The 16,156-nt window shown below is 36.5% G+C and overlaps 1 protein-coding gene across 8 annotated transcripts in view; it reads right to left on the reverse strand.

The window, feature by feature from the left end:
* NBEAL1 (neurobeachin like 1) overlaps positions 1 to 16,156 on the reverse strand; it is a 69,862-nt gene that overhangs the window by 7,349 nt on the left and 46,357 nt on the right. For 4 of the 8 annotated variants that reach the window (XM_032445995.1, XM_032445994.1, XM_015868266.1 and 1 more), the window contains 19 exons: positions 15,358 to 15,506; positions 14,279 to 14,412; positions 13,731 to 13,832; positions 12,836 to 12,931; positions 12,595 to 12,719; positions 11,302 to 11,442; positions 11,081 to 11,211; positions 9,792 to 9,901; positions 9,217 to 9,334; positions 8,587 to 8,684; positions 8,223 to 8,339; positions 7,655 to 7,744; positions 6,699 to 6,808; positions 5,951 to 6,123; positions 5,414 to 5,508; positions 3,676 to 3,792; positions 2,842 to 3,003; positions 1,778 to 1,926; positions 902 to 1,131 (listed from right to left, as the gene is read on the reverse strand). In XM_032445995.1, coding sequence (XP_032301886.1) covers positions 902 to 1,131; positions 1,778 to 1,926; positions 2,842 to 3,003; positions 3,676 to 3,792; positions 5,414 to 5,508; positions 5,951 to 6,123; positions 6,699 to 6,808; positions 7,655 to 7,744; positions 8,223 to 8,339; positions 8,587 to 8,684; positions 9,217 to 9,334; positions 9,792 to 9,901; positions 11,081 to 11,211; positions 11,302 to 11,442; positions 12,595 to 12,719; positions 12,836 to 12,931; positions 13,731 to 13,832; positions 14,279 to 14,412; positions 15,358 to 15,506 — 2,447 coding nt within the window. Of the gene's footprint in view, positions 1 to 901; positions 1,132 to 1,777; positions 1,927 to 2,841; positions 3,004 to 3,675; positions 3,833 to 5,413; positions 5,509 to 5,950; positions 6,124 to 6,698; positions 6,809 to 7,654; positions 7,745 to 8,222; positions 8,340 to 8,586; positions 8,685 to 9,216; positions 9,335 to 9,791; positions 9,902 to 11,080; positions 11,212 to 11,301; positions 11,443 to 12,594; positions 12,720 to 12,835; positions 12,932 to 13,730; positions 13,833 to 14,278; positions 14,413 to 15,357; positions 15,507 to 16,156 lie in introns of those variants that run through there. The other 4 variants (XM_015868270.1, XM_015868269.1, XM_015868268.1 and 1 more) reach the window with 2 other exon arrangements.

Below are 16,156 nucleotides of genomic sequence, written 5' to 3' on the forward strand. Positions count from 1 at the left end.
CCTACAAAAGATCTTTTCTATGAAATAGGAAACAGAATTGGCAGTGACTTTAAAACTACTGTTACCATATACATTTGACAACACCATAAGCAGTTTATCCATCAGTTCTACAGTAGGAGAAAGCTGTTCAGCTGGCAGTGGAAGCTTCCCCTATTTCCTGAAACTAAATAAATTCTTGAAGCCTTTTCAAAATACTGTGCATCTCCTAGCTAAAGCATTTTTAAATACTAACAAATGAAGCCACTCTGTATTAACAAACTATAAAACAAACTCTTCTGACATGTACTGAAGGTCATGCAAGAGCAATTATCACAGTTTCAAGTAGACACACTGCAGCACAATGGAGATTGAGTTAGAAAGAGAAGCAGGGTTAAGTTAACTCAAGTGCTTTGAAAATCATGACAGCAGTACTTAGGGCAGAAACTGCTTTGCACAAGAACTGGGCATACCTACTTGACGGATGCTCTGCCTTGATATTGCATATGCAGTACCAACAATTTTATATTCACCATATGGAGCCAGAGCATACGGGGAATCTACACATGTGATTCTTCGTGCATTACAATTAGAGAAACTTAAAAAGTAATCTTTTCCCCAGTGTCAGTCTGTGCATATTAAAGGACATCTGATAGAACCACAAAAAAAAAAAAAAAGGAGCTTGCTCTTGTTTCTTCTGGAAAATTATTTGTCAAAGTGTCTGACAACACTAATACATACAGAAGAGAATAGCTACTATGACTTCTCTTATTCAGATGTCAGTGATAAAGTCTGAAAGTTAGTCCAGCTGAGCTTTCCATCTTTGATCCCTATATATCTTTGATTCTTAATATGAAAATTCAGTAGAGCAGTCTCAAAAGTTATTTCTTTCCCACCGAAAACTGAAACTTGCTCTTAAATTTACCCTGCCATAGAGGAGACCTCTTGCTCAACTGGAAAGCAGAAATAAGAGAACTTCCCACTGTTCGGTAGAAAAAGTTCTTGATGGTGGGCTTTACCTCTGCTGGCTTGCCAACACCAACGATAATCAACTTGCCATCCTCCAAGCCAACAAGGATGTGGCTATACTCTTTGGTGACAGAAATGCAATGAATTGGCAGTCGCATGGCTAATGGAGAGATGCTCAGATTCAAGCTGAAATGAACAGAAACCAGAGTATTAAATTACATGTGTATTTTTACATATTGAAAAGCATCACACTGCAGTTGAGACCACAGTCCACAGGATGCACTACAAAACAGTTCCTCAAGGATTCAAGTTTGCAGTTTTGACCATTATGAAATTCTACAGAAAGATCAATTCATACATCAGAATACATGTCCAATGGCAAGGCATTCCAATGGCGTCCAATGGCACAGGAGGATCATTCAGAAAATTAAGATACTCTCATTGGAAGAACAGGATCATTAGTCCCACATCTGTGTGACAAAGATCACTTGGCAGAGGAGCTCTGTAAGAGCAGTGCAGAAGAACTACATGAAGCTTGTTCCTGTAGCTGATGAGCTTCCAGTGACAAACTAGATATGGGAACAATCACAGACACAGCTCTTCCTAAATTCTTTTAGTTCCAGGCTGATGGTTGTGATAAATGCCTACAGAGAGAGAAGCCTGGTACAGCTCCTAATTTTCCATATCCTCTTATTTCAGTACTCATTAAAAAAATTTATTTTATTTTATTTTTTTTTGGAATACACAAAACCCACAATATTTAATACCCGTTGTACAAGGAATGCCCTTCTGTACTTGCTTCTCAATAATAAACTCATCAGAAGTACATTACCTGTAAAGATCCCGTATGGAAAGAAATCCCTGTAAGCTGCCCATCACAATATACTCGCCAGTCACACACATATCTGACACTTCTTCCTTCAGAGTCTCAGAACCCAGATGCTTTCCATTGACAGAATAGAGGTGCAATGCATTCTTATCCTAAATAAAAGAAATAAATAGCACAGAGGACAAGTGCATTCCTACTCCCATATGGAAGATCTTGAAATTACTCTTCATTAACTCTTGACTTAACATGATACATCATACCTATTCATCTAATCAATCCTGAACTTTCTCAAAACATCCACAGACTTAATGGACACATCCCTGTCTTTTGATAGATTTTCTTAGGGAACAAGAAAAGTCCCTTCTCTTCAGCACCCTCGCCCCACCCCAAATTGGGAAGCAGAACAAAACATATCTATTTTACAGAGAGAGCACTTTCTGGACAAGACAATGAATTTTTGTTGTATTAAAAACACACATGACCTCCTTAAGTTCTTCCAGCTTTGCAATACCTTGGCTTCATCTTTCCCTATCATTCCATTGCAGCTAGTACACCTACGTTTATAGTACATCCATCTTCCAGGAAAGTTCCCATCCTCATAGAAACAACAATTTATAGACAGTTAGTGCAACTATGCACGTAGACAGAACATGTCACACTATAGGTGCACAAAATTAAGTCACAGCTGCATATTCGTTGAGCAACTCACATCTACAACACCTTGCTGCCCTTACAAATCTGTACTTTTGTGAGTAGTAGAACATGTTTCCCCTAGTTCTGCATTTCAAAGTGGCTCTCCCGAGAAGATTTGCTAGTGCATTCTTAAGACATCTTCCCTGCAGGTGTTTGAAGATGTTCACGAAGCTTACAGCAGCATGGTGTGTCTGTGATTTTCCTTTTCATTATATTTAACTAAAATCAAATAGCAAAATAAAAAAGGAAAGAGACACAGTATGGACAAAAAGCCACAGTTTTTAAGGAAATGAGGACAAAAATCAGGCACATTTATGATTAGATGTCTTCAGCAAAAGAAACATATTCCATGAACCTAAGTACCTCCTAATTACCTTAAGAGTGGTCTTTCCTTCTATGCTGGTGTGGACAACAATATGGCCTTCCCAGGACACAGCCAGATTGGGAACAGTCAGCAGGAGGGAACTCTCACAAGGTGGTCGCAAAGTTCTCATGTACTGGCCTTTCCGAATGGTGCGGATAATAACAGTCCCGTCCTGAACATACCAAATTTAGGTAAGCTGTTACTCAACAGCAAACTCTGAGGAAAATTACAGCCACACATAAAATGAACATTTACATAAAAATGAAGTGTTCTGGAAGTGCTTAAAATCAACTGCAGATTAGGACTTCTGAGCATTAATGGCTCTGCATGAAGAATCCTTCCTCTTGAGGCCACGTAGTATAGGCATATGAAAAAACAAACTCAAACAGAGCAAGAGGAGAAGGATAGGAAACAAGTCAGCCATTTTACAAGACACATTTTTGAGTGGGCATTATTTGCATTAGGTAGTCAGAGCTCAGCAGCCTGCCAGTACAGTACAGAAAGGCAGAGTATAAGGAACCTGCAAAGAGCCTTTGGGGTTAGGCAAACAGGGAACAAGCTGTTGCAGAATAGTTTCTGTGAAAGGTTTAAGCACTCCAAATAAGTTCACACACTTAAAAGTTCATCAGTGCAAACGCACTTGACATAGTAGTTTAGGTCTATGTTGTGTAGAGTCTCTTTTAAGACAGTTGACTTGGCCAGGAAGGGAGAGGGCACAAATCTTTTGACAAGCAAGGCTGAAGAAAAGATTGTGAAATAACATTTTTGGTATTCTTAATTTCAAACACACTGTAGGCTTTGGTTGAAGAGGTGGCAAAAAAAGGAAAAACATGAAGATGCTTACCCTGGATCCTGACACTGCCATGTCCAGCTCAGTGCTGATGCCAACACTTGTAACTTCATCAGTATGCCCATAAAGGATCTGTAATGGCTTAGGTGTCAGGCCTACAGGCACTCCTCCCTGAGAGTAACAAAAAGTGCAATGACAGATTCTCTTGCAGCTGAAGGATAAACAAAAATAAGTTTCTGGTACCTTTAATGTTAGTTGTGAAAGGTGTACATTTGACATAGGCCAAAACCAAAGGACCAACTCACCCATTTCAATTTATCACCTTGTATATCAGCAGCTCTATTTAGTGAAATCAAGAAATGAACATACAAGTACTAGGTGGAGGTGGAATTTCTTTCTATTCCTCCAGATAACCAGGTGTGCAAGGACCACAGTGAGTACTCCTAACAGGATTTGTTTGTTCATCCACTCACTACTTTGTTATCTGAGCTTCTTCAGTTCTTAATATTTTAACCTGGAATGAAGCCCTGCCTTCACAGACAAGGTCAAGGAAAATGATACTACTTTTACTTTACAACTGAAGTAACTCTGATTTCCTAGAGAAATATAAAAAAATAATACTTCTAAGTCACTGCCATCAGTATCATATACAGTGGAAATTTCACAATAATAATCATTAAAAATAGTGTGTTATTTGCCCACATGATTGCAGGTCATCAAGATGATTTAATACTTTTATTCCAGCAGGTATATTGTCAGCACAGAAAGACTTGGTCAGATCAGCTCCAAGCAACAACTGTACTTACAGCAAAGGTATAGTAAAAAAGGTATAATTCTGCAGAGTCTCCATTATAGCTAGTGTGAGAGAAATCTTACTGCCAACATCAAGTCCCAATATCCTCAATTACACATGAATTGCGGAACATGTTTCAGAATAAAGAGCTGGGTAAAATGGCAACGATACAGAGCAGAAGAGAAGTGGCAGCATCCAGAACATTACCGCCACTTAGTAAAGGCCAAAATAAAACTCTTGGAACGAGAATTCACAATACATAAAACATCATTTATATATCCATTCCATAAAAAGTAGATTAAAAATCTTACAGAAAAACAGTTCTAAACAAAGTCTTCAGAGGAGGACTCATCATTCAGCTCACACTGAAAAGATAAAACTAAAGAGCTTGTAACACTAACCCCTGCTTGAGACAAGCACTGCTGTGAATGCAAGGGTCTCACCTTTCTGGTGATGCATCATTGGTACCAAATACAACATAGCTCTTGAAAGAACTACAAATATTCTCGTCATGCAGACAGTTCATTTTTTTTCCTAGCATGCATCTGCAAAAACATGTGGTTACACACCACTGTTCTGATTTAACATGCTGACTTCAGTGTTAAAAACAAGGGGCCGTGAGCAAATGTACCGTCCATAACAAATATCAAGTCCACTCTGTAACTAATGGTGTTTGTACATCCGTGATGCAGCAGAGATGGGTACTTAAAATACGTAACAATGGAACTAACATCACGCTTAAGTAAGCTTTTTGAGTGTGAAAGCATTAAAGAAATCTGAAATGCCAGTGTAATGTAAAACTAGATAAACAGACTAGTGATATCTTAACTAACTCCTGGTTTAAGTCACCAGTACTTTCCACAGAGGGAATGCAATGCTAAAATGCAACTGTTAAAGCTGTTAAACCAGAAAGAAAGGAAATCAATGAACCAAGAGGCAAGACAATGAAACAAAAAAGGATTCAGAAACAGCATTTCATAGTAAGCCTAAATAACATACCTGCTGAGCTATCTGCCATATCATACAGGTAGTATCTCTGGATCCAGACATTAAATGGATTCCACAGTAATCTATTGCCAAGCAGGTCACAATGTCTAGATGAAAAAAGAATAACAAGAATTTGAAGTAGTTCAATCATAATTTCACCACAGTGTGATGGTAAGCATGCAGCATGTCCACAGTGTAGCCTCATTTACATTCAACATGAAGCATTCCACTGCGATTATGATGATGAGGCTATATGAACCAATGAAGCCATCATAGAACCAGGTGTACCAATGTGACTTAATCACCCTTGTTACCTAAAAATAGTAGTCAAGCTTTATTTTGAAAATACATTAAATTACTACAGTGACTAAAAAGTCATGCTCAAGGATTTACATATAATCACAGTTCAGGTAATCCTCTGTTCTTACACTGCCATTCCATTACAAATGCTACACCTGCCAGTTCAGGTCCATTAGCTTTAATTCTTTCAAAAATACAGACATCAAGATATATAAAGCCCTTCATAGCACTGTGTATGGAGTTACTCACCCATGTGCCTGATGTGCTGTCCAATCAGCTTGCCTTTTGTAAGAGATGTCACTCTGATGCTATTGTCCCAGTGCCCTCCACTAAAGAGCAGTTTTGCATCATGAGATACAGCAAACAACTTAGAAGTGATCTCCAGTCCTGGTGCAAAAGGGCCACTCATGTTGCGCTGTGTTCTGTAAGCAAATGAGGAAAAAATAAGAATGAACTTGGTTCAATTTTTTTTTTTTTTAAACTTCTTGTATTCTTAAAAAATGGAATTCTATAGAGGGAAGCTATAGAAGAGGCTATAAATAAATAGTGAAATAAATGGTGAAACTCTGCCCCCTGGATATCCACAGCAAAGCAGTCAAAGCCATGAGTGGAAACCAGATTAAATCATGCAATTTAATTCCATACAAGTAACTAACTCTCCTAGTAAATACTGTAATTTTAAAGTAAAAGAGTAAGTAATCTCAAAAATCAGGGAAAAAAATGACCACTTCCACCTTCACTATAGTTTAAGACTGTATGAAGAGCATTCATCACGAATTCCAAGATGTTTTATAATAAATAACTACAAAAATAGAATGAGAAGTAGCTCTAAAAATAAAGAGCCATGAAATAGCACATACAGGACTCTTCACTAGAAAGGTAATATTGTTAGGTACTGGAAGGTGCATACCTAGCTAAAAATTCAGCTATTATAGTCCATTTATTACCAAACAATTACTCTATTTTATTACTATAGATGCATTTGTCATTTGCTTACTTTGGATTTGTCACTGTGGTATCTTTGATGAATGTAAAATAGTTGGAGATGTTTTTATCATAAGGCAGCCAACCATGGGTTCCAATAATGCAATTCAGACTTGCTGTTACCTGGGAAAGTTTAAAAAAAAAAGAAAAAAGAAAAAAAGAAATCCAGAGACTTATTTTCTGGTATTGGACCTTACATAAAAGAAAAAAATAAAAAAGGCAAAGCAGCACAGACTTCACAGAGAGTTTACAACAAAGAAAAAAACAACACCTTGCCCTCTTGCAAATAATAAATAATCCAATTCAGATGCACTCCAACAAAGATGGGTCGAAAAAGGAGATCTAACTCATTTTTCAAGGATTTTAATCCCTATACGGTAAACAGTACCAAGTTAAAATAGATGTTATCACATTCCAAATGACAGAGGTACACTCTCTGTTTAGTGCAGACAATGAATATGATCCACAAAATACAAGTGTCAGAAAACAGTATTATTTCCTGCAAATTACAGATGGTATTGCACAGGAACCATCACAAAGACAAAAATCCTAAAACACTCTTCCTCCTTTCTGCATGTAGATATTTGCCTACATTAGTTCAAATCTAATATTAGAGACAGTGTAAACTTTTGGAGAGCATACATGGCAGACAAGAGCATAGCTCGAAGTATGGATTGGAAAGTAATTATAAAGGTAACAGTATCATTAGTAATTCCATCCTGTAATTTTAAAGCTGGACTGCCTTATATTAGGAAATTGATTGCTATTATGGAAGTGGATCAAGTGAGCAATTTATAATATACTCCACAACTTACTCATGTCTCATAAGCACTTAAAATGCCATTCAACAAATCAGCCCAAGTTCTCTTCAAAAGACAAACTTCACTTAGAGCTGACTTTCATCTATTTGCACCTATTTATTTTGACTGCTGGCACTCTAGAAGATTATTACTTGCTCATACAACTTACCAATATCTCTGGGCTTCCCTGAGACATAAAGGAACGTGACTGATTCCTGGGGACAACAGCTTTGACAATGGGGACACCATCGCTGATTCCCTAGGAGAAAAGACAATTTTGATTTGATTAGACACAAGAGCTTAAGATCAAGTGTAGAACTTGTGAAGAGTCGAGACCCAAATTCTCTGCAATATCAGACATGTAAAGTACAGTTGGGCACTGACACATACATACTCAGTTCTTACAGGTATACCACCATCACAAGCACCAGGGCATAAGCCCTAGCTCTGTCGTGAGTTTAGTCACTAAACCTACTGAATCCTCAGGTACCACCAGTGTTGTTTTCAGCTTTCATGGTTTAATTGCTAACACCCGAACAAGACCCGAATTCACGTCCAGCAGTTACAAATTTATGGGATTCAACTTCCACAAAATTAATTAGACACTGTTTGTTTTATACAAACTGTACTTCAAAAGATTTTCTTCAAATCTACTTCCATATGGCTCATGGCTTCCTGTTTCAAGTAGATTGGAAGTTTCAGATTAAACTTTAAACAATTTCAAACAACACATCTACCTCTATGAAGAATGACTTCAGTTCAGTGAGGTGTTGGAAGAGATTCAGAGTAGAGGTATCACTTCTAGTTAGTCTTTGCACTACCTCTTCTGCTGACAACCTCTGAGGATGGGGCTCCTGAGAGACATCATTTGAAGAAGCATCAAGTTAGACAGTCAAATTAAACATATTTGTCAAATTGCTCAAGTCATATAAAGTACTCAACTTCTTTCAGAAAGAAAATGAACAACTTTTGAAAATGCTATGTTAGATTTCCTTCACTATGACCCTTAGAAACAGTCATGTGGAAAAGACTTAGGGTTTCACAAATTCTCTCAGTTGAATTTAACTCATGGTTTGACTGAGAAGGGAAAAAGAGCATTACCTTCAACAGCTGACAGGGAGTTTGTCCAAAATTGTTTATCATCCCTTCTAAAGCCTTCCTTTCCTTCTCATCTGTTAAAGCATCCAAATCCACAGCCCCTGGATCACAGCCAGAAAGAAGGGTAGAAGAAAAAGAATAGAAATCAAACAACTTACATAGAAAAGATTAGCAAAGAAATGTAACAAAAACACATTGCAGCATTATCACCCTTACCCACAGAAAAGCCTTCAGACTAAGCATTCATATAAAATACAACATGAAAACTACTCTGGAGTTTTGTCAGTGTGAAAAATGCAGATTTTTTGTCTTGTCATATGGATTTAATCTAGTTCATATATACAATAGTTACACACAAAAGCCATCCAAAATTCACCTTTGGCATTAATAGACTAACATTAATTCACAACATTTTTAACGCATTTTGCCTCAACGCCTAACACAGGAGAAACCCTTTCCTATGAATGCTTTTAGGCAAGTAAACAACAAACTGTATTCTGATAAATACAAGTTATGATTCTACATTTCAACCATAATTCTCTTGCATGATCACAAACCAAGTGCTTTCCAGCTAATACTGAAAACCCACAATTCTGATAACAACAACAGGAAATTAAGTATACTGCTTTGTACCTTCATAAGTACAATAATAGAACACATTGAGTGCTTCCACTGCAGCTGGTCCCCTCTGCTTGTAGCCAAAAATCAAATCAATCCATTCATGAAGATGAGCAGAAACGTACTCTGATTCCTATAAGAAAAAGAAAAAAAACACACTTGTAATAGGAAAAATGTTGTTCCTTCTTGAAGTATTTACTGATTTCTGTGAAAGAAATTTAATTCCTAAAATAAGCATATGCAGAAACTAAGTGTACACTAATGTACAGGGCAGAAACATAGAATATGGAGTAAGCACCAACTGCCAGGTAAGAGGGAAATTTAATACAGCAAAGCAACACATCCAAGCTGTTGAAGAGCAGCTGTGGAAGGGAAGGTAAGCTGCAGGTTCTCTATAGTTATTAAAACTGAAGGGGAAGCTTATCACCCAAAGTCATCTAATTCTGCATTTTATCTCCTAAGGAGGCAGCACCCAAATCATCAGCATCCTTAGGCTCGTTCCTTTTTTCATTCAAGCGTTTTATTTAAATGCATGAGGCTATCAAGTGAAAATTCTTTCCTTATTATTTCATGCATAACTATCATCTTACCAGAGCCTTCCTATGTTTATAAATGAAGTCTTCTGGAGAATGGGCCCATTTGGGTAGAACAACATCATTTACCGCTTCTTTGGATATCTGAAGCTGACCCAAGTTAAAACCTAGTGAGAAATTTGGAGAATTTTAAGAGTTACTACAAAATACTTCCAAGACATTCTTTTCTCAATAAAGGTAAAAAGAAAAAAAAAAAAGGGAAAACTGTTGAAAAATTCTGAATGTAAGTCTACAATAACTCTACCACTGACATAGGAGGCTAAGTTCTGCTCTGAATCTTTCAAATGTTAAGTGTTATGGGATAATAGTTATCCAAAGCATTTAAATAAGTTAGAAGCTGCAGTCTCAGTCTTAGAAGCATTAGTCATTTACACCTGCATCAAAAAACATATCCACGTTCTATTTTATCAGCATTAAGAGTTCAAAACATTCCAGTAGGATTATTCATAAGCATGAAGTTACTAATAGGTTTAAGTTCTTGAATCAAGGCTTTCAAGTCCTAAATTCTACCAGCTTTCATAACAGCCCTAAACATTTAAATGACTTATGCAATGCTCAAGTCAATTTTTGAAATTCTAGTAACTTAGAACTCCAGTAACTGTAGCTACCAGACCAAATTATCAGCAGCACTAACATGAAAAGCTACCTTTAAACTGCCTAGTAGTAGAGAAAAAACTCCCTTGGGCAAGAAATTTGAAGAAGAAATATCTAGGAGTCTCACACATCAGAGTGCAGGACATTTGCCTTCTAATCAACTTTGTATATGACTGAAATTGTTTGTTTTCCCTCCCCTTTCTCTTCTTCTCATATGTTTTGAAATTTCACATGGCTCTAAAATCAACAGTATTGTTAGATAACAGTAACAAGAAAATACACACGTTGTCTGGAACAAATAACAGATGTGAAGTTTTAGGATGTCCAAGCTATCACTCAAATCTAGTAAAACAAATACTAATTAATCTAAACTATCTTTTGCTATTTGATCCTATTATCTATTCCGTTAAGTTCTTTAACTCAAATGAGCACCTCCACTCTTCTGTTAAGCAAACAACAGTATTTTTAGCCATCCTTAATCTCCCACCCTGTTTTAAACAACATTCAGACTATTGCTCAGTGTAATTGGTCTCACTGAACAGTCTTGAAGTCAGCATGATGAAGTAATTTCTACAAATATATTTTTAAGCTTGAAGATGAAATATACCACAGTATTCATAAGTGTTTGGAACAATTCTTCTCAGAACATAAGAGGAGTGCTCTATGCAGAATATTCTGAGCAGTCTATTTACCGTTTTGGTTCTCCAGGAATTCTGGGAAGTAGAAAAACTCTGGAATAAGTTCCTTGACATCATTGGGATTATCCATGAGTGCTTGCCAGGTAGCAGGAATAGAGTGGAACTGTCGATCAGCACAATCAAACCTGGGGGGACAGGAAACTCACATCAGACTGATTATTCCCTTAGTAAAATGACAAGAAAATAAAGCTGGTGCTTCTTTGTTCACAATGTACCTGCCACTTTGAAGCTGGATATGAAGAGTTGTGAAAGGTTCTACCCGAATGAGGTAATGCATGACACCAGCAGCATTTGAGTAGTGTGTCCCATAGTGAAATTTGTCAATCACTCCAAGGGGATCCTCAAAATTATCGTATCTTTAAAAACAAACAACAGCAGCAAAAAACATCCATAAATATAACTAAGCACTGCAGCTGATATACACAGATTACACTTATTGAAGTATTCAAAAGCAATTGTCACATAAATTTGTGAAAGAAAAACCACATCCAGTTCTATTAAACACAAAAATGCATATTCTGGCTCCGAAAGTCCCCAGGCAAAAGGGACTTGACACAATGAATCACCTTTTGTGTACCTGTTCTTATACCCTTCCCTATACATTCGTTATCATCTATCAGAAACTGGATAAAGGGCAAGATTGGCTTTGTTTAGCATGACTTTACACAGGAGAGAAAAGCAAATGCATGAATAAGCTGGATATTTATTACTAAAAGGATTTGTTTCCTGAACAACTGAAAACTCCTGAAAAAAATCAGTCTGTGAGAGACCATTTCAAGATGCAGAGATTTATTTAACATGCCCATTTTCCTCTTCTACTGGCCAACTGACTACAGTACCATGCCACCATCCACCATTCCTCAGCATCACAAAGCTAGTAAGCAAAATTACAGTTGAGTACTGCTAGAGAGTCAGTTTCGTTATAGTCAGATAGTTGGATAGACCCCAATCAAAGCAAATTCTCCATGTTCCAAGTTTTGTGACAAAAGCTGATTTTGCAGGAAGCCTGACAAGTGCCATCTGGTACCACAGTACTCACTCCTCACACTAGCAAAAAGGAAGGACTTGTGTGTAGGTGTAAATAATTGTCACTCCTACATAGAAAGTAGCTGCTGGAAGCAACTGAGTTGCAATTTATTTCAAAGATGATAACCTACACACAAGAAAAAATGCAGGAAGCTCCTCATCAGTATGATTTCACATTCCTTATCTTGAAAGAGATACAAGACACAGCAACTCTCTTCCAACTACTGGATTACTGAGTCTTTCTACAAACCTCTTCATCTCCTCAGAGAAAAATCTCAATTTACAACAGTAAATTTTGTCCTTTCAGCACTGCATGAGCCAACCAATCTGAATACAGCAGAAACAAAGAACTGTCAATCTTGGCGAAAGCATCTGGGATGTTAAATTGTAAGATTTTAAAGACTTTGGTGTCATAAGTGTATTTTTAAACACATTATTATCATACAGACTCAAATGACAGAAATATATGTTCAAATACATACTTTTCTTTCACAGCCTTAGCATTCTTCTCATTGGCAACCCCAATGGGTTTGGACAGATCCCTAAAGACTGCTGGATTATTCAGATCCAGTTCTTCAGATGTATAATCTCGTAAAATCCAGGGGAACTGGAAAGAAAAGTAATTAAGTCAAACAGATCAAATGCTTCTTAAAAAAAAAAACAACACCAAAAAACATGAAAAATACATAACTTCAGCAACAACTTAAAAACAATAATAATTACCACAGGATACTGAGCAAGATCATTATAAGTCCGTCCTGCCATTGTGTTCAGCTGAATAAGGTAGTCAAAGTTGGATATTTCTCTATTCACCCATTTCTGAAGGATAAAACAAAGAACATAGAAGCAAGTTACACATCAGTATTTCTTCTCTGCTGGAGAGTACTATCAGCAAGTAAAAAGCACTTGACTATGAACATGGTATGAATGTTCAAATTTGATTTCTCTCAGTCTTTTATTTCTCATTTCTTTTGATGATAATACATTTTACAGAGTTGCTATATTTCATTGAAATGCATTGATTGTGCTGTATTTCACTGAAGTCATGTCCGTGGTTGATACCAGTACTATTTTAAAATGCAACAAAGCAGACAGCTAGTAGCCTTAGAATAAAATGGGGAAGCAAAATAGAAAAGAAATAAAAAACACAGGTGAAAAGATATTAAAAAAATTGGGAACTGAACTTTGAAATCCATTACAGTACAAAGGTCAGAACTCACTTATAAAATTATTCTCCCATTGGTTAATGGTAGAAGAACATGTAAATGTACGCAGCCCTTCCTCCATTATTCTATTTTAAAAACAATCAACCAACAGAACTGTGATCAGAAGCTTTATGTAGTAAGATGTAAACATTACAGAATGTACAGATAAACTACATACAGATACAAAATGATACCTTATGTCCTTGGGGAAAATAAATTAAAAATTAAGTTCTCCCAATATTTTTTAAATTCTTATGTAAGAACTGCCTTCCCCTCCATCCTTCCCTCGGGTTTATTATTGTTGGCTAACAAGAAAGAAAATAAAAATATATTTACTGCACTTAGAGAAGCCAGGGCTGTACAGAGTGCCTTCAAGAAGGAGGATAGTATTATTTTATGCTGAAGTTTCATACCTGCATCAAACCTGAAGCTTTAAAGAGTTCCTGAGGGGACCGGGTCCCAGAAATATTTGGAGAACGCAGTGACAATATTCGACTGTATACTTTGTTTCTTACCTGTTTAAAAACAGCATAAAAATATTTCTGCAGATATTGAAGCTGACAAATACACAATTTCACTGCTACTTAAAATGCAAAGCAAATTTACCATGGTTACCCTTTAAACATTTTTTGTCTCTTGCTGTATAAGCCTTTGGACACATACAGATATGATATCCTTCAATATCAAAATATACATTGTGAAGTGACTTGTTTAGATGCTAGAGTAACAAAAACAAATCCACAAAACACTCTAGGAAGGCTGCTGTCCAAATTAACCTTCACTACTATTTTCCCTACAAAACTAACACAAAGATCGATTTACTTAAAAGATGTTTTTCAGCTGTCATTTTTGAATTGACTCACTGATACGTAACTTTCTAGATTCAGATAAGATCAGTGAACTAGAACTTGACACTCGTACTAAAAATAATAGTAAACAAGAAAATCTGGCAAACACGTACTTCCTTATTGAAGTTGAGGAAGTAGTTGGTTTGATCTGTAAGGAAGATCTCCAGAGCCGACCTCCTCAGATTGTACCGACGCAGATGTATCTCTCGAATTTGAGAAAGATGCCATTTGAAATCAAAACCAACCCCTAGGAAGAACACTTCAATTACTGAGCTGGAATAAAAGCCTTTTCAAAATCTTTCCTTATTCAAATAACGCAGTATCAAACACCATAGATTCAAGCATAAAAAGCATTATTTTTTAAATACATGACTTGATGAAACATTTTGCTTGGAAGCATTACTAGTCTCATCTACTCTACTAAAAGAGAAGAATGGCAGGAAATAACTGATAGGATGGAGAACTTGGTTTTGCTTTCTGATAAAAAATACATTATGAATGTATTTTGTTGACAAAAAATATGAACATGAAACACCTTTGCTTTCTTAATCAGGCTCAAATAGAAGGTTACAGAATCACAGAATTGTAGGGGTTGGAAGGGACCTCTAGAGATCATCGAGTCCAACCCCCCTGCCAAAGCAGGTACCCTACACAAGGTTACCATCTTGATCTTTAGTTTCTCTAAAATTTTACCAACATCAGTCAAACATTTCAATTTACTGTTTGCATACTTAACTACGCACATTTATATTATATTATATATATAAATATATATATATATATATAATATATATAATATATAATATAGCCATGAATTTCTATATACTGTTACTTCTTAATCATTACTTCCTACAAATTAAAACTACAACTTACTACTCTTAATCTGCATATAGTGAAATATGTCACATAGAAGTGAAGTGCCATTTAAGAAGCAAATTAGAGGAAATCACACTTTGTTCACTAGCAACATCATCAGCAAATAAGCTTTTATTTTACAGAAATAAATTAACACAAGAACTCGGTCTGTTGTGTAGTTTTAGATTATTTTTTCTAATTGGTTTGGTCAGAGGCTGACCTCCAGGAACAATATTAAGTACAGATCCAAACTCTACCTTTTTACAATTAGTTTGGTGCTAAAACTCTACTAGAAGCAAAATTGCACTGAAAATAAAAAGCCATTAGTCATGCTTACCCTCCTCTTTTTCACTGCTGCCATCGTAGAAGTAGACGTGCTGAGTTGTCACCTCCAGGCGGCCAGGGATCACATCAATTACTGTAATGAGTTCACAGTTTTCAGACAATATTAGCTTTTCTTTCTGACTCTGTTCATCCTTCTCATCCCTACAAATAAAACAAACAAACAAACAAAAACACTAGGTATTAGGGGTTGGATAGATCACAGAGTTGCTTAGATATCTGGTAAAAGCACAGTTTAGAAAAGTATCAAATTTGAACGTAAGTACAACATGAAAGATCATATGAAACCACTTCCATTAGCATTAAAATATTTCAGACCAGAATACTAAACATCATATCTTAATATTGCTTTTAACACATGTGATTTCAGTCTCAGACACAATGAACTCAACTTCCTCTGAAGTATAAAAACAACAGGTTGCATTTCCCTTTCATACTGAAGGTGCTTGAATGATTTGGCCTGGAGCTGAGCCCTAATTCCTGTTACTAAAGTGAGCTTCAGACAGATCTGAAGCAGTGGTTGATCCTAAGTCTACAGAGATGCTTTCAAAAGTTATTGAATGTTTGCTTGTGAGGTACAAGAGAATTCATTAGTAACACAAAGAATCTTGCATCTCTTCTGGGCTTCAACAGTATAGGCACACACACATACCCAGAGTTAATTGAAACAAGCGTTACCACCTCTTCCTTCTTGATCCACACCTCTTCATTAAGAAAAAAAATGAGAGAAATAAAAGTCTCCCAGAGTCCATGAAGGACTTCTCCCATGAATGAGACTCAGGGGAATCCCTATT

This window comes from Coturnix japonica, chromosome 7 (assembly GCF_001577835.2).
Source record: "Coturnix japonica isolate 7356 chromosome 7, Coturnix japonica 2.1, whole genome shotgun sequence".
In the NCBI taxonomy this organism is placed as follows: Eukaryota; Metazoa; Chordata; class Aves; order Galliformes; family Phasianidae; genus Coturnix; species Coturnix japonica.